This window comes from Mauremys reevesii, linkage group 18 (assembly GCF_016161935.1).
Source record: "Mauremys reevesii isolate NIE-2019 linkage group 18, ASM1616193v1, whole genome shotgun sequence".
Classification (NCBI taxonomy): domain Eukaryota; kingdom Metazoa; phylum Chordata; order Testudines; family Geoemydidae; genus Mauremys; species Mauremys reevesii.
In genome coordinates this window covers 26582188-26608273 of record NC_052640.1, presented here as the reverse complement: position 1 = coordinate 26608273, position 26086 = coordinate 26582188, and the positions used below count along the sequence as shown (strand labels likewise).

General features: G+C 47.5%; 1 protein-coding gene across 1 annotated transcript in view; it reads right to left on the bottom strand.

Moving 5' to 3' along the window:
- The window catches only part of LRRC74B (leucine rich repeat containing 74B), a 42124-nt gene that overhangs the window by 12958 nt on the left and 3080 nt on the right, over window positions 1-26086 (bottom strand). Inside the window, exons 2-8 of the mRNA XM_039505578.1 lie at window positions 20678-20815; window positions 19149-19252; window positions 17356-17469; window positions 8096-8255; window positions 6304-6446; window positions 4182-4314; window positions 430-636 (exon numbers count right to left, since the gene is read on the bottom strand). Coding sequence (XP_039361512.1) covers window positions 430-636; window positions 4182-4314; window positions 6304-6446; window positions 8096-8255; window positions 17356-17469; window positions 19149-19252; window positions 20678-20815 — 999 coding nt within the window. The remainder of the gene's footprint in view (window positions 1-429; window positions 637-4181; window positions 4315-6303; window positions 6447-8095; window positions 8256-17355; window positions 17470-19148; window positions 19253-20677; window positions 20816-26086) is intronic.

Genomic DNA, 26086 nt, shown 5'->3' with positions numbered 1-26086 from the left:
TGCAGAAACTGAGATGATGCTAAGTGAAGGATTTCAAAGAAGGGAGTGACATGCTCTGAGTGGCAGGAGGAGGAGATATTTTTGGCTGATCCATTCTCTGTGGAGGACATAATGAAACATGGAACATCTCAAAAGGTGGCAGACAAGAGATGACCAGGGTGCAGAAAGACAAGATTAATGGTGGATAGAGAGAAAAGGATGGATTTTTAGAGGAAGAGGTAAATGTTTAATGAGCAAGGATTCCAACATGACACAGAGGTTATGAGCCTGGGTGGTAAGAAGGATGGTGGAGTTTTATGTGGTTACAAAAGTGGGAGGAAGCAAGGAGGTTTTGGGAGAAGAGAGAAGTTCAGTTTTCACCACTTGGAGTGTGAATTTGCAGCAGGATAACACTATACAACGCAGGGGTCTACAAAGACACTGCTTTACCTGATGTGTCACCAAGCATGTTGTGACTCAGATCCAGAGATTCCATTTTATTGTTAGCCGGGAGGGCATCGGCTAGGTACTTAGCTGCATGGTCATTAAACTCATTTCCTGAAAGTTTAAGGGTAACAACTGTCGTATTCTCCAGAAGCATAGCAGAAAGGGCCGCGGCTCCTTTAACTCCAAGTCTGTTGTCAGATAAATCAACATCTGGGAGAGGGGGAAAAAACCCAAGAACAAAATCACCATTTAGCTAAAGGGGAGATGTCAGAAAAACCTCCTGCTGTCCGCTGCAATGGAAAACTCTTACAGCAATATTGCCAATCCTCAAAGTTCAAAAATTATGAGATTGGCCTCCCCAAAATCATTCATTTTTAATTTTTTAAGAAAAGCTGAAATAGTGGCTTTTGCTCTGACTGAGTTTTTAACTCCCCCTGCCCACCTCAAGTGTGTAAGTGTGACAATTACCGTTAACTCTCCCAAATGTATAGTGAAGAAGGCGATTTTGACGCAGCTGATGGAGCTCTGACTATACCCCATGGAGATCAGGGCCACATTGTGCCTGGTGGTCCACAAACACATAGGGAAAGACAGTTCCTGCCCCCCAAGCTCTTACAGTCTAGTGCAAAGCTCGTTGGTGAATTTGTGCTATGGCAGCTAGAGCCAGGCCGCCCCTCTCTTCCCCCACACCCAATTTGGGGCTCCAGGCTTCAGCTGCAGGGCGGGCGGTGGTGGCACTGGGGCTCCTGTGGGTTTGAAAATATTTCCCTGTTGAATTTGAGCCCTGCTTGGCATATTGGGGAAGCTCCAAGAGACTGGAAAAAAAGCTAGTGTAGTGCCACTGCTTAAAAAGGGTAAACAAGATGAGCTGGTTAATCACAGGCTACTTGGAATTGTAAATAATGATGGGGACAGCTCAGTTCTACAGAGTGATCTGGATTGTTCAGGAAGGCAGTCTCGTTTAAATGCATGAGTATCACCAAATGCAAAGCCGTACATCTAGGAACAAAGAACAGAGGTTATGCTTACAAGATGGGGGACTGTAGCTTGGAAAGCAAGAACATTGGAAAAGACTTAGATGACAGATAACCAATTGAACATGAGCTCCCAGTGCAATGCAGTAGCTAAGAGGGTGAATGCAATCTTTGGGGGTACATGCAGGAGAATATCAAAAAGGAACAAGGAGGTGTTATTACCTCTGTATAGAACATTAGTGAAAATATTACTGGACTACGGCATCCAATTCTGGAAACCACATTTTCAAAAGAATTTTGAAAAATTGGAAAGAGTTCAGAAAAGAACTACAAGAAGTTATGCAAAGTAATGCACATTGGAAAACATAATCCTAACTATATATATACAATGATGGGGTCTAAATTAGCTGTTACCACTCAGGAAAGATCTTGGAGTCACTGTGGATAGTTCTCTGAAATCATCCACTGAATGTGCAGCGGCAGTCAAAAGAGCAAATAGAATGTTGGGAATCATTAATAAAGGGATAGATAATAAGACAGAAAAATATCATATTGCCTCTATATAAATCCATGGTATGCCCACATCTTGACTACAGGGTGCCGATGTGGTTGCCCCATCTCAAGAAAGATGTATTGGAATTGGAAAAGGTTCAAAAAAGGCCAACAAAAATGCTTAGGGGTATAGAACGGCTTCCATATCAGGAGAGATTAATAAAATTGGGACTTTTCAGCTTGGAAAAGAGGCGATCAAGGGGGGATATGATAGAGGTCTATAAAATCATGAGTGGACTGGAAAACCTGCCTTATAGGGAGAGATTTTAAAAGCTCAATCTATTTAGTTTATGCAAGAAAGAGGTGACTTGATCATGGTCTACAAATACCTCCCTAGGGAAGAGATTTCTGAGAGCAGACGGATCTCATTCTGCCTTTTTCTGCTAGATTAAAGACCAATAGATGGGAGATGAAGCTAGACAAATAAGGACTACAGAGAAGGTGCAAACTATTAAAAAAGTGAGAGTAATTTATCACTGGAACAAACTTACTAGGGATGTGGTGAATTCTCCATCAGTTTAATTCTTTAAATCAAGACTAGATAACTTTCTAAACGATGCTATAGCTGAAACAGAAGTTATGGGCTTGATGGAGAAGTTACTGCATGAGTTTCTATGGTTTGTAGTGCCGGAGGTGAGACTAGACAATCTCAAACTGCCCCTTCTGCCCCTCAAATCTAAGCATCTCCTATTTAAAATGTTAGTTTAAGAAACACTGTTACTGTACCTCAAGAAGAGCGCTGCATAAGCTAGAAAGCTCCTCTCTCACCAACAGAAATTGGTGCAATAAAAGATATTGCCTCCCCCACCTTGTCACTTGTAGGCTTAAGAGATTTATTTAATCAGTAGTTACTTTTGTTACATAATTGGATTATTTGCTATAATACAAACACTGAAATCAGGTTTTAGAGGACACCAAGATCTATTGTCTTTCAAGGTAAATATTAATCAAGGGTTTAAGGTCTTGAGACAGTCATCAGAATTTATTGACTCAACAGATATCAATATTTATATATTAAAATGCAGTTCCGAAAAAGGACTGTAAAAATGGCATGGAGGATTTCGTGTTTGTGTGTCTCAATTAGTTCCCAGAGCAAATGTACTTAATTTACAAGTAAAACTATGGCAGCTTGTGCCCCAAATAAGCTGCAGACACTAGTGTCCAGCCCATCCCCTCTTTGCCTGCTTCCACTGCTTCCTACCTTCCCAACTACCAGGTTGTCAAAGTGATAAACTGGGGGTGAGGGTGCACAGAAAAGGGGAGACACTCTTCCCTCACCTGCTTTGCCATTTACACCTCTGAATCCAACTGTTGGGGCTAGTGCTACTCCAGCTTCCTGAACCTCACCCATCCGAGATCTCAGATATCTGAGGTAGGAGACCTAGGTTCAAGTCCTGTTCCAGATCAGGCAGCCTTGGGATTTGAACTAAGCTCTTCCACTTCGGAGGTGAGTGCTCAAACCACTGGGCTACTGGATATACAGGGAACACCATCACCACCTCCCTTAAGCCACTTTTTACTGGCCAGCTTCGGCAGCTGCCCACTCAGCTTGCCAGCTTCTGTGGCTCCATTTTTTAGGCACGTAACTCTCCCCATGCATTGTCTGGAGAGCCGGTGCACCTAACTCAGGAATGTGGATTCCAATGGGTGGCAGGGCACCTAAAATTAGGTGTTGCAAAGCTGAGCAAAGTCCACTTTGTCACTCTAGCCCAGTCCTTACAGAACAGGTATTGGCTGGAGCACTTTGGAGGGGGCTTAGCTCCGCTTGCTCCTAATTAGAAGACAGTTGTTCTAACTGCCAGTCTAGCAAACTCAACCTGGAATCTGAAAGTTAAGATGGGTTTTTTCTGCCTTATGCATCTCCAACAATATTCTGCAACTGTTCTCCCAAATTCCAATTCCATTACTGATTCATGAGCCAGAAGAGAATTCAGCTCCCTCTCCCAGAACGCTGTTGGCTTTGTGGGGATAACAGGAGTAAAGACATGAATTCACGAAAGTAAAGGCTATGAATACACACGGGGAGAGCTGAATAAGAAGGCACTATTTTAAGTAGTCACTTTTCAAAGTAGGGCCCAATTCTGTAGCCCTCTCTCATGTGAGCAGTGACACTGAAGTCAATGGAATCAGCCAAATACGCAAACAAGAACTTCCTCCTCTCACAAAACCGTATTGCCACACTCTGATACATGCCTTACAATGGAATTACCTTTGAATTAAGACACAAACCTGAAATGTAACAGTTTTCTTTTAACATCTCTGCAACTGCAGCTGCCCCGTCTCCATTCAGCCAATTATCACTCAGGTTTAACTTTACGATGGAGGTGTTGGTCATCAAGGAAAGAGATAAAGCTTTGGCACCCTGGAACACATGACAGCATAATGGGTCACTCTCCGGTCTATTCGGTACAATGAGCACTTTTAGTGGTTTGCTTATTTCAGTTTTCCTTAACCTATCAAGAATATATAGATTGACAAAAGCTTTCCAGGCCCTGGCTGCATTTCTGAAGAACACAACGGAAAGAAAAGGACCTCTACGTGCAGCAGAGGGCTCCAGCTGCATTCAATAGAGCACCACCACCGAGTCCCATCGTGCTACCAGTGAAGTCATTGGCAAAATTCTCAACAACTTCAATAGATGCAGGATCTAACCCACTGTCTCTTAAGGAAAGTAGTCAAAGCCCTCTTGTGTGAGTGATTTAAAACTAGACTGGAAAAAGCAATGCAGAATATAGTTAGAGTTCAAAAGGATGCAATCTGAGTTGGTAAGTGTCATTAGTTATTTCTCCATCCACCTAGAAATAATAAAAAAGTTTACCACCAATATTCATAATATAGAGAGAGGGAAAGTTAAAAATGTCAGATTTGTTCAACTCAAGGACACCTGAAGCCTTCATTCACTGTCAGTTCTATCAAGCAATCAATAACTAATACTAGGATAAGTACCACTTGGATTTTATTTCTATTATTACTCCTAGGATCTAGAGCAGGGGTGGCCAACCTGAGCCTGAGAAGGAGCCAGAAATTACCACTGTACATCGCCAAAGAGCCACAGTAATATGTCAGCAGCCCTCCTGCCCCACGCCTCCTGCCTGCCATGATCAGCTGTTTTGCATGCACAGGAGGCTCTGGAGGGTGGGGAGAGGAGGGAGGACCCAGCACGTTTTGCAGAAGGGGTGGGGGCTTTGGAGGAAGGGTTGAAGTGGGGGCAGAGCAAGGGGCTGAGCAGCGAGCACTCCCCGGCACATGGGAAATTTGGCGCCTGTAGCTCCAGCCCCGGAGTCGGTGCCTATACAAAGAGCCTCATATTAACCTCTGAAGAGCCACAGGCTGGCCACCCCAATCTAGAGCCATTAAGTGTGGAATAAATGACTTGACTTGATTAAAATATTTTAAGTTTGGAAGGAAATGGACTGACATTATCCATGAAAAAAAAAATCTGCACTCTCCAAGCCTAAATACAGTGAAAGGAGTAAGAGGATAAAGGGATCTAATAGGTCTACTTCAGTTCTAATTTTCCTAATTCTACCATGTTTATTACCATCCCAGGTGAGTATTAAGGCTTGTTGCATTTTACGGCATGAGTCATGCCTATGAGCCAAAAGTTCCTGCAAAGTAAGTTGTGTAAAACCAGAAGCAACTACAGTCCTATCCACGTTGGGCTTGTGACACTAACCTACGTGCAGAACTTCTTTTAAAAGTTTTAAAATGTTGTTTAAACTTATGAATTTTAACCATATAACATACAGACATACATATGCATATTATATAAACAAAAAAACCTTGTACATCCAGGGAGGATAAAAATCTTATCACAAAGCCTTGGACATTCTTGTGGGGTGAGGTGTGGAGAAATCTAATCCACCATCCCACCGAAAGGACAGCAGGTGCTGTCAAGATGACAAAGCTGACAAATTCCCCTTAAAATGTGCTGAATTTCATGTGGCATCTCATTTTGCTTAAATACATTTATCTTGTTTCACTGCACTCCCTCTCCCGCTTAGCCACTTCCCCTACTCGCCATTCTTTGCTGAAATTCTTAAATGTATTATTCCTTCTTAGGTTTAAATGAAGACCCCTTGTTCTGGCCTGTCCAATAACTTTCAATAGATCATCCAGTTTTATTTTGTTCACACCCAAACGTGATATATTTAATGCTGGTCTCCACATAATAAACACCACAAAAGCAAGAGAGTGAAAAGCTAATATTAGTTTAATTAGTACGTTATTCCCCCACCCAGAAACACCCCCCTAGCCACTGGCATAACCACCATATAAATTCAGCGCACACATTGCAGCCTTAATTGTGCCAAAGGGAAAAGTGATTTATTTTATTTTCTGTAACTGTTACCTGGGGGCCAAGTCCATGGTGCTTCATAATCAGCTCAGAGTCCTTCATGTGACGCAGGAAATAGGATATGGGTACCACTCCATATAGTTGGCAGGCTGCTATGTATCTGGTCTTTCCAGTTGGGTCAAAAGATTCCTTGGTTTCTATATTAGAAAAATGGACAACGGACATGGAGAAAACAAGCTGTACAAACAAAAAACAGCACTTCCAAATTAATAATTTTATCAAAAAATTAAAGAATTTATATTTCTTTGCAGCACCTTCCCCAGAGCCTCCACGCACTCAAAGTTAACAGAGCAGAGTGAGGCAAGACTCAGGAAAGCAGTGTTGTCCACACATACTTGACCCTGCTGCTTGTTGTGTAGGCATCTTGATACAGTTTTAATTACATGATCACATACAATTACTTACAAGATCCCTGCCTCATTAGAGGCTTGATCCAAAAAAAAAAAAAAAAAAAAGACTGACATCAACGGGAGTCTTGCTATTGATTTCAAATTGATTTTGGATCAAGCCCTCAGTCCACAAGTTGCATTCTGCTCAGTGAGTTCTCCGAGTGATACAGATAAAAGCCATGTAACAGAAATTATATAAATAAAGTTGTAAAAATTTAAGCAATATTTAAGGTAAATGTTTAATTTAAATTTTAAATTAGATTAAAAGCAAGCGTTCTGTGTGCAGACCTCCGCTTCACTTTTATTTCAGCAAGTTATATAAAAATAAAAGATTGAAACCCTTTCACATTCTGGACTCACCATATAACTCATACAAGGAATGAGGTGGCCTTAGATTTGCAAAAATATTAATAATGTGTAATGGGTCATTAAGAATTTTAACATAATGAACAAGGGAGCATATGTACTTTACCTTAACTTTTCCATCTCCCAACTTTTTAGTCAGGGAATGAGACCACAAACTGTTTGCACAGTTTCTCCTAGGGGCAGGGCTGTCCCTAGCCATTTGGATGCTCTACTCAGTCCCCACACGGGTCTGGGAGGCAGGAGCTGTGGGGGGGCACTTTTGGGGGCCCCGCAGGCTTAGAGTGGCCCAGGGGATTAGCAAGGGGCCAGGAGCAGCTGCCTCCGCTTCCCTCGCCCCAGCCCCAGCCATGTCGCTCCGGGGAGGGGCTTAGGGGAAGGGATCCTCCCCACACTCACTGGCGGAAGCGGCAGCCCCAGCCCGCTCCGCAATACGGCTGGAGCCGGGGAAGCAGAGCAGGCTAGGGCCGCATCGCTCTGCTTCCTGCCACAAGTGAGTGCGGGGGGTGTCCTTTCCCCAACCTCCCCGCACTCACCAGTGGTAGGAAGCAGAGCGCCATGGCTGGGAGCTGGCGGAGTAGAACGGGCTAAGGCCACATTTCTTCACTTCCCATCGCTGCCAGTGAGCGCAGGGTCGCTGCGGGAGGAGGTGGAATGGGGGTGGAGCAAGGGGAAGGGTAAGAGGCAGGGTGGAGGGAGTTGTCCAGGGCCTCATACCCCCTAGGGACGGCCCTGCCCCTTGCAGTGGGTGCAGTCCATCGGGGGGGGGGGAGGGAGGGAGGGATAGGGCAGGTCATCAGGGCTGGTGCTGCCATGTATGCAGCATGCAGCTGCCTAGGGCACCTAAGGATGGCCTTGCCTAGGGGTGTTGTTTATTTTTGGTTTTGCTTTGTTGTGTAAAGAGAAAGAAAAAGGAATTAAGGTTACATTCACGCTTCACCTAGAGAAGATCAGGGAAAAGTGCATGTTCACAGACAGTTTTGATACTGTTTTACAGATACAGGACAAATCAGGGCAGTTGGGATGTTTTGTACCTTCTATTTCAAGGTCAGTATCCCACTCTTCCTCCCTCTCGCTATCTTCATCAGCCTTCTCCTCACTCTCATTCCCCTCCAATTCATCTGGTGTGTTGGTTCTGTTACTAGCATCTCTTTCCTGGTGCACAGAGTGCTCACAAACAGACATGGGGAGAGTCTTAAAAAACATAAGACAGTTACACAGAAATTCTTTTCAGTGAATGTAAAGATCTTACTCTTGGTAAGTAACTGCTCAGGAGTGTGAGAGGGAGAGAAACAGGGCTACTTTGTAACTTCCGTTATTATTGAGCCAACTCTTACTAACATTACGGTAAGAAATCCAATGAGTGATTCTCGGGCACCCATCCCATAAACTATTTCTGTACTAGTAGAAGGAGCTGGACTCCTAGTCTGAAACTGAAGATACCTAAACAACAGCCCTCACCTGGAAGGCCCACTTCTAGTGATGAGGGGTTGTGTCATGCTCATTCAGCGTAGGGACTTTCAGTTGAAACTGTCAGAGAGTATGACAACAACAGAACTGGACTGTCTACACCACACAATGCATTTCAGACACCTCTCGTGAGTTTTGGGCATCACATACAACATTTGAACTGATGACTTAGATGGGAAAGACAACTGGAATCACAACGTTTGGGTCTAAATCCTTTGCACTTGCAGCATCTTTCATACAATAATCTCTAAGCACTTCAGAAACATTAGCTTGGCTAATCTCACACTCCAGTGAGATTAACTCCTAGTCTATTAATTTGGCTACCACCTCTCAGAAAAATGGGATTAACTACATCAACAGAAAAATCCTTTCCAGCAATGTAGGATGTGTCAATGCTGCTGAAGCATTTGTAGTGTGTACATAACAAGATGCAAGGCTCTCTTCACAACCACAACAGCTGGAGATTTACTTTGAAAGAAGGCAGCTCAGATTCTGGAGAGTAGCTGAGAGCTACCCCAGCCTACCCCATTCATTCCATGCCAGCTAGCCCTTTAGACTCCCACTGCCCCCTGGGAACTTTGCCCTAGGGGCTGGAATACAGATCAAGGGGAATTCTCTGAAAACACCATCAGGCTTGGAGCAGGGCATGGGGAAAGGGAAGGGCCCCTGTCAGGCTGGGCAAACCAACAGCCTCTTCACCTGATTTCAGCGGTGAAACGGCCCCACCCTTGCTCCTCCCCTGGTGTCCCGGGCAGGGCCAGAGGCCCAGGCTGCCTGCAGGCTCAGGCACACGCGCCAGGCTCCCTCACAAGCAGCGGGGCTGGCGCAGGGCGCAGGCGCGCTGGGTCGCGGCGCCCCACTCGGTCCCGCCCGCCCGCCCCCGGGCTCACCGCGCCGCAGGAGGCGGCGGAACGCGCGCTGCCGCGGCTGAGCTCCGCCCGGGGCCGGCTGGGCGGCCGGACCCCAACAACCCCCGCGGGCGCCGGGCCCAGCTCGGTCCGTAGCGGCAGCATCAGGCAGCGCCAAGCCGGGACCCGCACGCGCCACGCGGGCCGGTCACGAGCCGCGCCTATGGCTACGACGACCAATGAGAAGGGGAGCGCGGCTCACGTGCTGTACTGGGACCAATCAGCGATCAGGGGCCGTCTAAAGGGGCAGGGCGGCCGCTCCCGGCTTGTTGTGCTGCTGCCATGGCAATGCTCGGCGCGGCCCCGCCCCCCTGTGCCCCGCCCCCATCCCCGCTGTGCCCCCAGTGCCCCGCCCCGCCGGGGCCCAGTATCCCGGTCCTACCCCACCACCCCTACTGTGCCCCCAGTATCCCAGCCCCACCCCTCACCCCGCTGTGCCCCTAGTATCGTGCCCCGCCCCCAGCCTTTCCGTGCCCCAGTATCCCAGCCCCTCCCCAGCTGTGCCCCCAATATCATGCCCTGCCCCCCACCCTGCTGTGCCCCTAGTCCCCCTCAACCCTGCTGTGCCCCCAGTATCTCAACCCCACCTCTGCTGTGCCCCCGGTATTGTGCCCCCCCCCCCGCCACACCTCCCAGCCCTGCTGTGCCCCCACTGTCCCACCTCCAGCCCCGCTGTGCCCCTGCTCCACCCTGGCCACGCCTCCTAGCCTGGTTAGGCCTCCCCCCACCCCCCAAACCCCTGCTGTGACCTCTATATCCCTTGTCTGCTACCCTCAGACCTGGTGCATGGCTGTGCTTTCTTGCTCGGTATAGGGCACCAACGCTTGGCGATATAACTATGTCACACAGGGGTATGGAAAATCCACACCCCTGAGCCATTTAGTTATACCAACCTACCCCTGGTGCAGAGAGTGCTGTGTCAAGGGGAGGGCTTCTCCGGTCGACATGCTACCACCTCTTGGGGAGGTGGATTAACTGCATAGGTAGCGTCTTCACTAAACGCTGCATCGCTGTAGGTGTAGACAAGCCCTCAGTTACAGCTGACAGCACCTTCCCCATCTCCTACACCAGGGCTGCTGGGGGATGTAGGTGCTGGTTGTGCCTTCTGCAGTCACTTCCGTGCCACGCAGATGTAAGTGTTTTCAACACCCTTTGTGCTGCCTGAATATTTGCAAGGATCTGCTCTAGGGGAACATTTTCAGAAAAAATGTGAAAACTTTTAAATAATGGAAATAGTGGTCCATTGGCCCTGGGGAAACAAAAACATGTTTTTATGAAATGATTTTTCTTTTCCTACCACCTCTACTTTCCATTTGTTCTGATACTAATTGGGAGCTGCCAGAAAAATGGGGGGAAAAGAAAAAATTGCAGTAATGATTGGCCAACTGGCCTCCTGGCAGTCGAGTGATTTGGAATGAGGGTGTTTTCCCCAATAAATAGGGCTTCTGGAGTGCAGGTTGCACTGACAATCCCTGCAGGTGATTTAGTAAGTGACTGTCTCTGCTGGAACTCTGTAGACCCTTTGTTCTACAATATCCCGACAGCTTCTTTTTTCATACTAGCAAAAAGAACAGGAGGACTTGTGGCAACTTATAACACATTTATTTGAGCATAACCTTTTGTGGGCTAAAACCCACTTCATCAGATGCATGCAGTGGAAAATACAGTAGGGATATATATACACAGAGAACTCCAGTGAATTCAGTACAATAGCTAAAGACCCATCCCTGAGATTTTAGAATGGCCAATGCATTTCCAGCTGGTCATAATCACGTGTGCTGTGGCCCAGCCTGCCCTGATGCATCAGTGGGAGTTTTGTGTTCACTCCCCTAGGAGGAGGACAGTTTCATCTTTCTTTAACAGGCAACTGTTGCTCTTGTTTCTAAGACCCCCACATATTAAAACATACCTGTGTAACAAGACCATCTACAAGGGTCTGATCCCCCAGTCCTCACTCACATAAAGCTCCCACTGACTTCAGTTGACTAAGTTTAAGCTCAAGTGTAAATGCACCTACTAGCTGAGTCTAATTTTAAGAGCACCTGTGAGCCACTATTCAGCTGAAGGGGGGAATGTGAACTGGTGTTTCAGACCAGGCCCCATGAAATGCGCTGGCTTGAGGAGACACACCCACCATTGCAACCCATTGCTGTCGCCTCCCACCAGGAACTGCATTCAGGCAGGAAACTACTGACCCTTTGTTGTGTTTTAGGAAAATCTCAAGTCATTTGGCACAAATTTATTTCCTGGAATCTTAAAATGCTTTTAACTCCCTGCACGCAAAGCAGCACCTGCCTAGCAGAAAACCTTCCTCTGCAAGCGGGAAGTTCAGCTCACTCTGCTCCAAGCTCAAGCAGTTGGGCTCATTTAGGGGCCTGGGATGTGTGTGTGTGTGGGGGGGGGGGTGTCGCACTCTCTGCGTTGGCTCCCTCTGAGGCAGCATGGGGAGCTCCTCTCCAGGGCAGCTAGAGGGTGTAAACCCCTCATGTGGCAGCTCCGCCGCGCAAACAGTCTGCCACGCAAACTCTTCACAATATACTAGGGCCAGCATTTTCCAGGCTGCATACCTGGAATTAGGCACCTAAATGGCTCTGGCTGCCTTTCATTGGTGCTGAGCCGAGCCCCCTGCGTCTCCCACTGGAGCCAGAGGTGGGGCGCTAAACCCTTCTGTCACTCAAAGCCAGTTTAATTTCCGTGCCCAACTGCAGCACCAACATTCTCCAACTTTGGCTCAGTCATCTGAAAGACCCTTGAATTAACTATGTTAGCCCTGAAGCTCCCACCACTGGAAGGATGTTCGTATAGACTCTCTCTCAGACATTTATTTTAAAGCATTCCCAGAAAAAATACTTCCAGTCAATGGGCACTTAATGCAGGAGGGGGTTCTGGCATTGCGGCTTGCAGGGACCATGTTCACATAGTATCAACTCCCTTCTCTCTCCTGCAGCCCGCTTCTGCCTGGTTGGGCTGCCCTGCCCTGGCTCACGCTATGCCCCGATTGCCACGGTCTGCCTGCATCCTCAAATTGTTTCAGGTAGAACTGTGTAGCAAGCTGCCTTGTCATCACTTTAAGTGCAAAGAAGGCAGCTGTGATCTCAGAGGCAAGAAACCCCAGGTAAATGATATGCACAGCTGTCTCCAGGGGCAGCCGAATGATATGCTCATCCGTGAGGAGGAAAAGCAGGAGGGGGAGCTGTATCAGGAAGGACAGGAGCAGGAATCCAGCCAGTTCAGGTACCTGCAGGAGCAAAGGAAGCTGAGAGGAAAGACTGAAAACACCACAGCAAACGCGACAAAGAGCAGCACACAGCCGAGGCTTTGGGGCTGGGACCTCCAGAGACTGTGCAAAATGAGACACAGATCACTGTGTAGGACCTGGAGCCCAGGACTGGGAATTCTATGCAGAACTTGGCCATTCCCCCCTGAGCATCGCCATAAAGGATGCTCCCACATTTCACTCTCCCTTTGCTTGTCTGCTTAGCCTCCAGTGGGGCCCAGCCACAGATCTTGCAGGACTCTTGCCCCAAAGCGGATTACAGCTGGGTGCATAATGCATTTGACTCAAGTTGTCCACTAACAGGTCTTGCTGAGCTAGGGAAGTGTGGCTCAGTGGGTAGGATATTAGCCTGCCACTCGGAAGACCTGGGTTTAATTCTCTTCTCTGCCGCAGACTTTCTGTGTGACCTCGGGCAAGTCACTTAGGGCTTGTGTGGACAAATAGTGCACGATAGATTTACACTTGGGTTTGCTGAGCACTAAGTGACCACGTGGACCCTGCTGCTGTGCACTAAAAGTTTCATAGTGGGCTTTGAAATACAAGTAGGTCACAGATCACTAGGGAACTGTTAGTGCACGGCAGCAGGTCCACATCGTCAGTGAATGCTTGGCAGGCTAATGTGAGGTAAGTTACACCCTCGCTTGCCACATGCTGTCCAGACAAGCCATCTGTCTCCGTTCCCAAGCTGTACAATGAGGATAACTGTGCTTCCTACCCCACAGGGGGTTGTGCAGATGAATACAATAAAGACTGAGAGGCGCTCAGTGAGACAGACTCAGGGTACAATCCAGACCAATGAGTGGCTTCGTCATCCCTGCCCTCCTACCTGGGGTGCCCTTTACAATGCCTTGCTGCTATAGCCTCTAGCCTGGACTGGTCACAAACAGCCTCTGGCATGGAAGTCACACCCGGCTATGTCTGTGTGTGTGCTTCAGATAGCCAGCCACACCTTGGGTCTTACTGCAGAGTGACCCCAACACCCCCCAACCCTAGATTTCCTCCCCCCAGATATGTCTGTCCTGTACTGCCAAGTCCTCTCCTGGACACTACAAGTCCGTTATTTCTTTAATAGAAATAACATGCACACAACTTGCCACCCCAAATGGGGTTTCCCAGGCACTTCAATTTAAACCCACTGGATTAGATAAAACAAGCTTATTAATCACAAAGAGAGAGATTTTAAGTGGGTACAAGTAATGAGGCATAAAAGTCAGAAATGGTTACAAGAAAAATAAAGATAAAATGCAACGGGTGCCTAACAAATTCTGTTAAATTCAAAGCAGAGTTTTCTCATCACATGCTTTTAGCAGTCTTGCTGACCACACGTCTTCAGTCAGGACCCCTTCCCCCAGAATCCAATGAATGTGTCCTTTGGCGCTTCCGGTGCTGTGCATGCAATGGGCAGGAGGAGGCGGGGATCCTTGGGATGTTCGTCTCTCCTTTTTATAGTTTCATGTCCCCCCCTTGAAAACATTTACAGCTAAGATTTCTGTGGAAGGAAACCTTGCTGTTTTTTCCCCACCTGGTTGAACTTCCTTTGTTTCCCCGTCTTTGTCTGCCCCACTTGATGTGTTTACTGCTTAAATGCAAATTAAGCAGAGCCCACATCCCTTTGTTTGAGACAGACCTGTTTGCCAACCTCTGTGTGGAACATGTGTTAACAACACCATGCAGTGGAATCTGATAAACTTCACATACAATGTTGCCACATATTTTACCAGGACAATAATGATCAGCAAATTATGATTTTTCAAATGATACCTCACAAGGCATATTTTGTGCAAAGATTATTACAGTGGTGTGTAGAGTGTGGAAACGGGTATATTCTGTCACACTCAGATACTATGATGAGGAGAGCCAGATAAGTGCCTTAACCTAGACTAGACTGAGCTCAGCAGAGGACCCAGGGTATGTAGGAAGGTGACTCTAAACCACTTTTCCACTCGGGGAGGGGGGGGCGCGCAAAACTCCTGGCATAATTTAGGGCAGCCTAAGGGCTGCTGTCAGTTGCACCAGCCACAACAGCTCGCCCCCCTCCATGACTGCTTCTCCAGCTAGTGATCATGCTATAGCTCCACTCCATCCTACCCTTGGAACACCTACACCCAAGGGGGAAAGGAGGTGATATAAAGGCCACTATGCCTGCTTTATAGCAACTGGGACTCTCCCTATAGAGCTGTTTTCTTCACAGTGATGCAAAGGAGTTGGAATTGGGGTCAGGCTTATTAATCCAAAATATTGGCCAGTTAATTTCCATGAATTATTCTTGGGCTTCAGGTCTCAATATCATTCATAGTGAGGACCACCTCTTAACATATTTCTTCTCATAGGCATGTCCCTGTATGCTATGCCATGTGCTGATAGGGAGTTTCCTATGGAAACATGGCAGTGCCATTAAGGCTGGCAGTCATGTTTTGTTAGAGTTCTCTCTCTTTGGTTCTGTCCCTTTTAAAAACAGGCTGTTAAAGGATGTTAGGGAGTCCATTCTTGTGGCCACCAGGGTGTGTGCCCTTTGTGTCTTTGATCTGTTGTCTTGGAAGGCAATCCAAGTGATAAAGTATTTGGTGGCAATGCAGGTTAGAGAGGGTAAGGTGCTTGGCTGTGTGCTTTAGTGGTAAACATTTCTATTGTGTTCTTTATTCAGAAAAAGATGGTTAAACTATTCTGGATGTAGAACCCTACTTTCATTAGTAGTAATATTGTTGCAGCTATGTGGAATTATATTTGGGAACTTGAAAAGGTAGTTCAGTATATTGTCTACGAGTTGGCACCTGGCCACTCTTTCCCTCCCTTTGCAATCACAGAACATCCCTATGTCAATTGCAATGGTCACTTCCATGGAAAGAGAACATTAGGGTGGGGGCAGGGGCAAATGATTTTGTACTTTGATAAATTGGGAAAGTATTTCATGTACTTTTATCTTCTTTTCATATAGTCACAGAAATGTCGGGCTGGAAGGGACCTTGAGAAGTCATCAAGTCCAGCCTGCTGCACTGAGGTAGGACCAAGTAAACGTAGACCATCCCTGACAGATTTTTATCCAGCCTGTTCTTTAAAACCTCCAGTGGTGGGGATTCCACAATCTCCCTTGGAAACCTCGTCCAGAGCTTAACTATCCTTATAGCTAGAAAGTGTTTCCTAATATCTAACCTAAATCCCCCTAGCTGCAAATTAAACCCATTGCTTCTTGTCCTACCTTGAGTGGAGATGGCTAATAATTGATAACAGTCTTCAAATATGTTAAGGGAAATTTTAAAGAAGACTACGATCAGGTCCCCCCTCAGGCTTCTTTTCTTTAGATTAAACATGCCCACTTTTTGTAACCTTTCCTCATAGGTCAGGTTTTCTAAACCTTTGATCATTTTTGTTTCTCTCCTCTGGACTCCCCGATTTGTGTGGTGCACAGTACTCCAGCTGAGGCCTCACCAGGGCTGAGTAGAGTGGGACAATCACTCCTGTGTTTTACATATGACATGCCTGTTAATACACTCCAGAATGATATTAGCCTTTTTAGTAGGGCTGTCAATGAATCAGTTAACTCACACGATTAACTCAAAAAATTAATAGCAATTAATCGCCGTTTTAATTGCACTCTTAAATAGAATACCACTTGAAATTTAGTAAATATTTGTGGATGGTTTTCTACGTTTTCAAATATTTTATTTCAATTTACAACACAGAATACACAGTGTTTATGCTCCTTTATATTACAAATATTTGCACTGTAAAAATGATAAACAAAAGAAATAGTGTCAAGTATCAGAGGGGGAGCCGTGTTAGTCTGGATCTGTAAAAAGTGACAAAGAGTCCTGTGGCACTTTATAGACTAACAGACATATTGGAGCATGAGCTTTCATGGGTGAATACCCACTTCGTCAGATGCATTCACCCATGAAAGCTTATGCTCCAATACGTCTGTTAGTCTAAAAGAAATAGTATTTTTCAATTCACCTCTATAAGGTGCCACAGGACTCTTTGCTGCTTTTACAGATCCAGACTAACATGGCTACCCCTCTGATACTTATTCTGTGTTGTAATTTAAATAAAATATATTTGAAAATGTGGAAAACATCCAAAAATATTTAAGTAAATGGTATTCTATTATTGTCTATCAGAGCGATGAATCGCAATTAATTTTTTTAATCACGCGATTAATTTTTTTAATCGTTTGACAGCTCTATTTTTTATCAACTGCATCACATTGCAAACTCATATTCAATTTGTGATCTACTATAACCCCCAGATCCTTTCAAAAGTACTACCAACTAGTCAGTTATTCCCCCTTTTGAAATTATACATTTATTTTTCCTTCTTAAGGGAGTATTTTGCACTTGTCTATATTGAATTTCATCTTTTTAAGTTCAGACCAATTTTGCAATTTGTCAAGGTTGTTCTGAATTCAAATCCTGCCCTCCAAAATGAGTGCAACCCATCTCAGCTTGGTGTTATCCACAGATGCTATAAGCATATGCTCCACTCCATTATTCAAGTCATTAGTGAAAATATTTGACCTTCCCCCGGCAAGGGAGCTGTGACCAGCACACTCTCCAGAGCTGAAGTGATGAAGCAAAGTTTGATGGGGAGCTGTAGCTGCCATGCCCTGGCCACTAGCCTGCCCAGGCCTTGAGTCAGTTCTTACCTTTTCTTGCAGATTTCCAATGTATCCAAGATACAAGCGTAACCCTTCAGCTAATGCGAGAATCAGGAAGGCAGCAACAAGGAGGAACTGGTAGTAACAGGGCAGCAGGCCGTACTGTAACAGGAGAGCATTAGTGACAGACCATCCCCATTTCATCCCACCAGCCCCACACCTGGCACCAGCCCCAATCAGGAGCGGCGCCAGGGTTTCTGGCACTCTAGGCAGAATTTGGGGGGGCGGCATTTTGTGCTCTCCCCACGGGGCGCATGGGAGCTTCTGGTTCCACTCCCATCGCGCCGCCAAAGAAGGACCCTCCACTGAAATGCCGCAGGCGACAGCAGCAGTCATTGAGCTGCTCAATTGCCTGCCGCTGTTTTCCGCGGCACGTCGGCAGAAGGTCCTTCTTCGGTGGCGCGACAGGAGCGGAACCGGAAGTTCCTGTGTGCCCCGTGGGGAGCACACAAAATGCCGCACCCCGAATCCTGGTGCCCTAGGCGACTGCCTAGGGTCACCTAATGGAAGCACCGGCCTTGGCCCCAACACAAACCCCTCCAACCCCATCGCTCCATTTATTCAGTCTCCATCCACTTCACCTGCCTCCCTTACTGCTACCGTGCCACTGCTGCGCCCCTTGTCAGGGACTGGGACATGGGCAGTCATGACCAGTGATTAAATCCAGAGTCAGAGGCCAGGTGCCGGAGCCCAGGGTCAGAGCCAAAAATCAGAAATTGGAGCCAAGACTCAGAAGTGGGTTAGCTGGAATGAGGCAAGGCAGGACAGGGGCTGTCACAGCCATGGGCAAGTGCTTCAAGCAGCCAATGAACGGCGACGATGACAACTGCTGCTGCTGGGCTTAACACCTGGTCTGCTGACTTTCCAGCCAATCAGGCAGTGGACTACAGGCCAGCTGTGCTCGTTAGGTTGCCCCCGAGTCTGGCTCTGCTGCGAGCCCAGATTCATGGATTCACAGAGTCCAAGGCCAGAAGGGACCATTGTGATCATCCATCTGACCTCCAAAATAATTCCTAGAGCAGATCATTTAGAAAAACATCCAACCCTAATTTAAAAATGATCAGTGATGGAGAATCCACCATGGCCCTTGGTAAATTGTTCCAAGGGTTTAATTACTGTCGCAGTTAAAAATTTGCACCTTATTTCCAGTCTGAATTTGTCTAGCTTCAACTTCCAGCCATATTAGACCTTTCTCCGCTAGACTGTTTCTGTCTCTCCAGCGCTGACCCTTGGCTCATTTCCCAGACTCTGCCCACCCTGGACCCAGCTCTAACCAATAGGCTGAACTCCCACTCCCACCACTAGGCCTGACTGCCCATGGCCCAGTACCCTGCAGAGGGATGCTTCTTGCACGTGGGATGGATCAGGCAGAAAAATCCTCTCTTGGACCTCCCCTGGCCTGGGACATTTAAACCAAATGAAAACATAAGAGGTGCACAAGAAGTTTTGCTATTTGACAGGAGTTTCCATTTCTCAGGGTTTGAAATAGACCCATTTTGTGTTTTGGGAAAGGAAGGATTTTGATGGCTAGCTTGGAAACGGGTTCAAGAAAAGTTTTGATAAAAATCTCATGCAAAAATGGATGAAAACCAAAAGCTTTCTAAAAGGTCAGTTTGAGAAAGAGTTTTTGCAAAAAGGCCGTTGGTCGACAAAAACCCTTTCTGCTCGATAAACCCTGGCCTGGACACAGGCTTGGCTGGCAGTTGCTTGGGCGCTGAAGGATCGCATTAGGTGGGTCTCCACTCATCTGCCCAGCTCTAACATCCCTGGTTATATGGTACCTTTAATGCCAGCATTATCCCCTCGGACAGGCCCCAGAACGGGAAGTAGAAGACATTGAAGAATAGCAGCATCTGGAGGGGCAGGCTGGACAGCACCTCATGCCCTAGGCAGGAATGAAAAGGCACAAGGTAAGCAGGTCTCTCCCATTCCCACACTGCAAATCCCAGTCTCACAGGGGAGAACCTGCCCCACAAAATAGGCATTTTACTGAAGAACAAACCTGAGAATGCAGCCTGCTCTGCATGGCACAGATACTGTTTCTGAATACAGGAGCATGGCCCCTCCCCAGGGGATCAGGCCGGGCCCATGCAGTCGCTAGCACCAGCTGCTAATGTGGAAAGTGCAGGAACTCCCCCGGGGGTGATCCTGATGGGGTTTCACTGTGACCCCTTTCAAGATTGGCTTGTGGGTTTAGATCCCTTCCAATATTTTTTTTTAATCCTCTCTAATGTAAATGTAGGTTTTCACATTATCCACATACATGGCTGATGCTTTTATGATTCCCACCAACATCCTGGCATCAGCAATATCAAATGGCAGGCGGCTCTGCAGGTTAATCATATGATGGTGTAAAACAAATTCCCTTTTTACCAGTTTTGTACTTGCTGCCTCAGTTTCACTAAATGCCCCTTGTTCTTGTATTATTCATAGACTCATAGACTTTAAGGTCAGAAGGGACCATTATGATCATCTAGTCTGACCTCCTGCACAATGCAGGCCACAGAATCTCACCCACCCACTCCTGTAACAAACCCCTAACCTATGTCTGAGTTAGTGAAGTCCTCAAATTGTGGTTTGAAGACCTCAAGGTGCAGAGAATCCTCCGGCAAGTGACCCGTGCCCTGTGCTGCAGAGGAAGGCGAAAAACCTCCAGGGCCTCTACCAGTCTTCCCTGGAGGAAAATTCCTTCCTGACCCCAAATATGGCGATCAGTTAAACCCTGAGCATGTGGAGAAGGAATCTATTAACCCTACTGACCTAAGGCCACCATTGTGATCATTTAGTCTGACTTGTATAACACAGGCCAGAGACTTGGCTCAAATAAGTTGCCGATCAACCGTCCACCTCTGTCCATACTCCTGGCCTCTTCATCCTAAACAATCCCAACCTTTGCAATCTCTCCACCACACACCTGGCGGGACAAGGATAATACAAAGAGGCTCCCTGCCTGTGCACCCATCCCGCTCCCCTCCTCACTTGGAGCCCATCTCCTTCACCGTGCACCGTGTTGCGTTAGGTGCCTCAGAGTGAGCACACAACACATGGGGCAGGCCAGGAAGGCCGGTGCTTGTGCTGCTCAGAGTTCTGCCTCTCGCAGTGTAGGAGACAAACACAGCTATTCATGGAATAAAGTAAAGCCCATTTTGACTTTGCAGCAGTAAAAGCAACAGCAAACACCCCAACCACAGTCCTGAAGCAGAGCCCCCGTAAGCTGTGCTTAATCCACACTGGATCTGGGGCAGGCAGAGCAGAGAGCGCACAGCCCCTGACCCGGGCCCCAGGATTACGGTACTACTGAGTACTGTACCTGGAGGGTAGATCTGGGCAGCTCCGCAATCCCCAGTTTTATTGTCGATGAACAGCGATCCACTGAAAGTTGTCAAGCCCCTTCGGATGTTGTGAGGCAGAGCCATCGGCGCCATCTGAGCCTGCTCTCCCTCCTGACCTGCATAAGATGGTATTAAAGAGAAGCTCTTTGGCTTTAATGAAATTATAGGGCTGGCCTTCCAAGCTGCAACCGGGGATAAATCTCCTGTGCTGTGGTGGGAGTTAGCATAGAAGGGAAAAGAAAGCCCTGGGCAGGTGTTGCCTGATCTATGGATTGGATAGTGATTATATCACTGATTCAGTTTCCCCAGTTAGCACCTGGAAATATGGTAGGTTCTGCTAGATCAGGCCCCGTATTCCCAGAATGGCTGTGCAGGGGGAGCCCTGCTGTGCATGGCTGTAACACACACACACGTTGGAAATCGCACAATGTTTATACTGTTGTGACTACAGCTCACAAAGTCATGAATACTCCAACCCAGCAAGGCAGCTAGAGATAACACACAGACCTGCCCCAGCCCTTGCTGAACAGCCTGATGTGTCAGTTGTCGTCCCCTTCACCATCACCAGGGGCTGTCATCTAAGCATCATCGCCCCAGGCGTGCAGGCCGGGATACAGCTGTTGTAATGTGTTATACTGATGCCACTCTGCCTAATGCATATTCAGGAGGGAGTTCAGCCCCTTTTTCTTATTTGTAGATCCTCCCTCTACTGATGCTGGGGTGCCCTTCTCCCATAGCTTATTAATCCTTTTACCTCAAGCTTATTAGCATATACGTCAATCAATTACCATGGTATTCTTGTGGTCAGACATCTGCCGATGTTCCTAACTTTACAAACCCTAAGCTGGCATAAAGGAGCATCGTGTGGTTACCTGTCAGCAGTTTAGTCCCTACAGCACTCTGCCTTGTGCTGTCTTCTGATCTAGGGTTACTCCCGGTTAGCTACTCCAGTGTTAAGGCTTTTTAGGCCTTGGGCCTTGAGAAGTTTAGCTAAGCTACTGCCTCACAGTTGTTGAGGCTTGTAAGCTCATTGTATGACTGCCTTAACTTACACCTGTGCCTCACCTAGCAGCTACCTCCAGGCAACATACAGGCTACCCAGGTGAGCTCCCCGGCGAGTGCTGTGGCCGCTGGCTGTGGGACTCTGTAGCCCTAGTGGGAGGAATGTTGCTTGGAGAGAAGTGGCCTGTTAGGATGGCTCAGCAGCCTGTTGAGCTGAGCAGGTCTGGCTCAGGGCCCAATTCACAGCTAGCTCCATTGGGGTTGCAATGACTCCTGTGGGCAGTGAGTCCTTCTCCTCCTAGGCCACAGGAGCCAGCAGTAGCGGAAAATGTGACGGAAGAAATTAAACAGTAGTGGCAGCAAGTCAAATATTATTGAGCGAGAGGTACCAGGATGGACCCTGAACTCCATCTAGGAGCGTGCCAGGGTACAGCCACGCCCTAGTGATGGAGGCGGTGGGTGGAGGGAATAGCACCAGGGTCCTACATGACGGAGTACAACTCTACGACCCTCGTTTCCTCAGAGCAACCACTGAACGACTGGCCTCAAGGGATGAGGGCCCAGCCACTCAGCTGCAAATACAAGGTGTGCCGCTCAAACACGCAATGACCATGAGAAGGTGGCAGAGGTGAAGACAGAAGACCGGCTTCTGCAAAGAGCAATAGCAGGAAGGGGAACAAAATAAAACCACAGCCAGATGAAGAGTTGTTAGGTTGTTTGATCATCTCAAAGATTCTATTGTCCGCTGAATTCAGTTACCTCCTAGGAAGAGAGGTGCTAGACTAATTGCAAATACACAGATGCATTTTATGTGTACCTCTGTATGTGGATATAGTTAGTACTGTACGTATAAAGAGTGCCGTCTGCTGGCACAAACATGAGGTCTGCAGTATCTATATACTAAGACTACAGGATTGTCACTCTGAAGACCAAAATGTCTGTAGTCAGGCTGAAGTGATAGAATCAGCTACAAGCATGAGAGCGCCTCTCGTTCAGAATCTTGTTGCCTGTTTTAGACCTGAGTGGCTGGTCAAATTCTGGGGCTTTAGGGACGTTCCAGGTGGAAGCAGAATATCCTCTTTGATGCAGTCTTGTTTACTTACAAGGAACGTACAAAGTCCTTCTCTGAGCACAGGACAAAAAGGAACGGTTCCTAACAGCCCTGATCATCTTTAGCCAACACACCGAAAAGCTCTCTCTGGCTTTTACCAAGGACACACTGCTCGACGTTCTTGCTTTTTGCCCCTTCCCCGTCTCCCTCTAGCCCCTTGTCTGTTCTGAGTTTCTGCGCGCGTGCACACACACACACACCCCTTAGCCCACATTGGTAGTAGTTTCTGGGCTGATTCTATTTGCCTTGTTTTAGATGTGGCCCCTGCACTGTCTCTTGCAGCTCTCCCATGTAAAGGGTGTGTTCACACATCAGTTTCAAGGAGGTTCTTAATGCAGCCCATAACAAGGTTTAACCCAGCTCACAACAGGATCAGCAGGTTCAGACGTCACTGAGTGTATTGAGGTGCATTTGTGGCAGCTATCCACAGAACACCTCGTACCGTTTTGGCGCCGTTTTGGCGCTGAGTGTGGTGCATCGCTTCACATCCCAGCATTCATTCCGGCAGCGTTTGGCGCCATTGTGAGTGTCTGATCTGCTGAGGACTCTGCTGATGAGTGTCACCAGCACAACACGTTTGGCAGTCGAGCTATTCCTTCAGCTCCAAAGTGACAGTGAGGAGTCCGACGATGATATCAATATGGATTTGTCTGCCGCGTGTACACTCAGAGTGCTTGCGGCATTCACGGAAATGCTCAGCACCGTTGAACGCAAACAAGCACTGAGTGGTGGGATCACATCGTCATGGAAGTCTGGGATGACGAGCAGTGGCTGCAGAACTTAACCAGTTTGGTGTGGGAAAGTCGACCGTGGGAATCGTTTTGATGCAAGTTTGCAAGGCAATTAATCGCATCCTGCTAAGAAAGACCGTGACTCTGGGGGGTGCAGGATGGATGGATGGCTGCTTTGCAATGGGGTTTCCCTAACTGTGAGGGGCGATAGATGGGACGCATATTCCTATTCTGGCCATGGTTCTCCAGGCGCTTGTGGATCACCGGCGGGCGTTTTCATTTTTACACACAGGGGGCCTGAAAGGTGCATGATGCACGCATCTTTCGGAACAGTGGCCTGTTCAGGAAGATGCAGGGGAGCAAGGAGTTTTCAACTACAGGCTGCCGGTGTGCAATGACTGTGTGAGTGTGTTTTTTGGCGTTTAAAGGCTCGCTGGAGATGTTTGTATGGCCCTCCATAATATTTGTGAAGGGAAGGGTGAAACATTCAGTGAGGCATGGACCACCGAGGTTCAAGTCCTGGAGGCTGAATATGCACAGCCAGAGGCAGGGCTAATAGAGAGGCCCAGCACAGGCTTCAAGGATTAGGGATGCCTTGAGGGAAGAATTTGAGGCTGAAAGCCAACAGTAATGTTGCTGCCTTGCATGGGAGTGAATTGCACTGCTTACACTGTTATTCTATTATCCATAATAATAATATGATTTGCAGTGCCTCTTTCTTTACTGGGCTAAGGTGTCTTTCACTATCTGCTATAATAAAGACTGTTTTCAAAGCCAAGAATTGTTTTATTGAAAAGAAAAAAACTTCCTTGACAGACAGACAGACACACAACATTTCATTAACACAAGAGGGCAAGGGTGTGGGTTGGTGAACTGTACAGTCACAAGTTTGCATATGCCATGTCTGGATTGCTGTTTAATGAATCCTGCACTTCAGGGTGCATATACTGCATGGTGATGGGGTTGAATGCAGAGGGTAAGGGTGGTGGTAGGTATCAGGGCTGGTTGGCAGGTGTTGGAGGCAGCTGGTGGTGGTAAGAGCCTGGATGCTGGGAAAGGTGGTTGGAGCTGACATTGGGGCACAAGTGCTCTGCTTGCATGGCAACGAGTGACTGTCCTGCTTTCTCTCGCCACTCCTTCAATTCTTTTCTCTCTGTAGCAGAGTGCTGAAGAACAGTTTTCAGCATGTCCTCTTTGCTCTTTCAAATTTTGAAGCCTCTGTGATGTTGAACATCTGGGCAGTCCAGTCAAGGTCACTGTACACACAGAAATGACAACATTTAACACGGGCAGCATTGTATCCACTATCTCCAGACATGAATTGTTACACTGAGGAGTTCTCACTTGCAAGTTCTCACTTGCATTCTTTATCCCAAAAGGAAAACACAACAGAAGCCACGAAATGGTGAGTGAGGAAGATGCAGATGCAGGGGTGATCTTATCTCCTATCTCTTCACTAAAGAGTCTCCCAACATTTTTCACAGGACTTAATCCTGGAAGATGTTTCAGTCACTAGGGAACAGCGGGGGCTCTTTTTTAGAATGTGGATTCCGCCGGGACCCTATGCGGCGTGCCTGTGTTCAGAAATGGTCCCCTGGCCGAAGAGTGGCGCGGACGCGTCACCGTCACTGGGACAAGGGACACAGTGGCTCTGCCTATAAACCTTGCAGGCATATTGCCCACGCTCTGGATGAAGCTTTGCTGAGATAACTGAAGCAGATTACCGCGACGTGATAGACCACATCAACGGGCTATTCCACATCTAGACGCTGCCATGCATGCATCCATAACCCCCTTCCTCTCCAGAAACATTTCCACCCAGAAAATAACTCTGCCTGTCCTTCTGCAACTGCTGGCTGCTGCTGCGTTGGGTACTTTCCTCCTGGCTTGAGAAGAGCTCCTGGCTGCATGCCTCCAGAATCTGCGGTTTCTTCCCCATCCCAGAGCTTCACTCGCGGTTTCCAGCCTCCTCCTCCTCCTGTCCCCAGCCTGCTCAGAAGTGTCCATCGTTACCCTGGGATTGTATGTTGTCCATCTCCGTAAAAACGGCAGGTCGTGGGGGCGGATCCGGATCTGCGATTCGTTGATGGCCCCTATCCAGCATGTCCCTTGATATCTGCTCAAAGATATGCATGGTTACCTGTAACCTGTAACTGATTAACTGATTGCACTCCACACCTGGCTGCAGCAAACAGGAAGGAGATTTTCACCTGAGGCAAGAGCAGTAGAGTGCAAACTGATGTGCAGAGTGGCTGAACAGGAATTCTGGGATACTCCCTATTCCCCTGAGGACAGGTAAAGCGCTGGTGAGTGTCCACCTGCTGAGCAGCGCTGGTGTCACCAGCGCTGCACTATACCCCCAACCCGGATGGGTTTTCAGCCAGCGCTGCAACCAGGAGTTGCAGCGCAGTCTTGCAGACTCTTAGGTTCCAGTTTTAAGTTCTCAGCCATTTGACTTTACACATTACACCCGTGTAATGCATGTATCTGTGCTACAGCAAGTGTCCCACACCATTGTGGTAGCAGAGAACTCAGCCAATCAC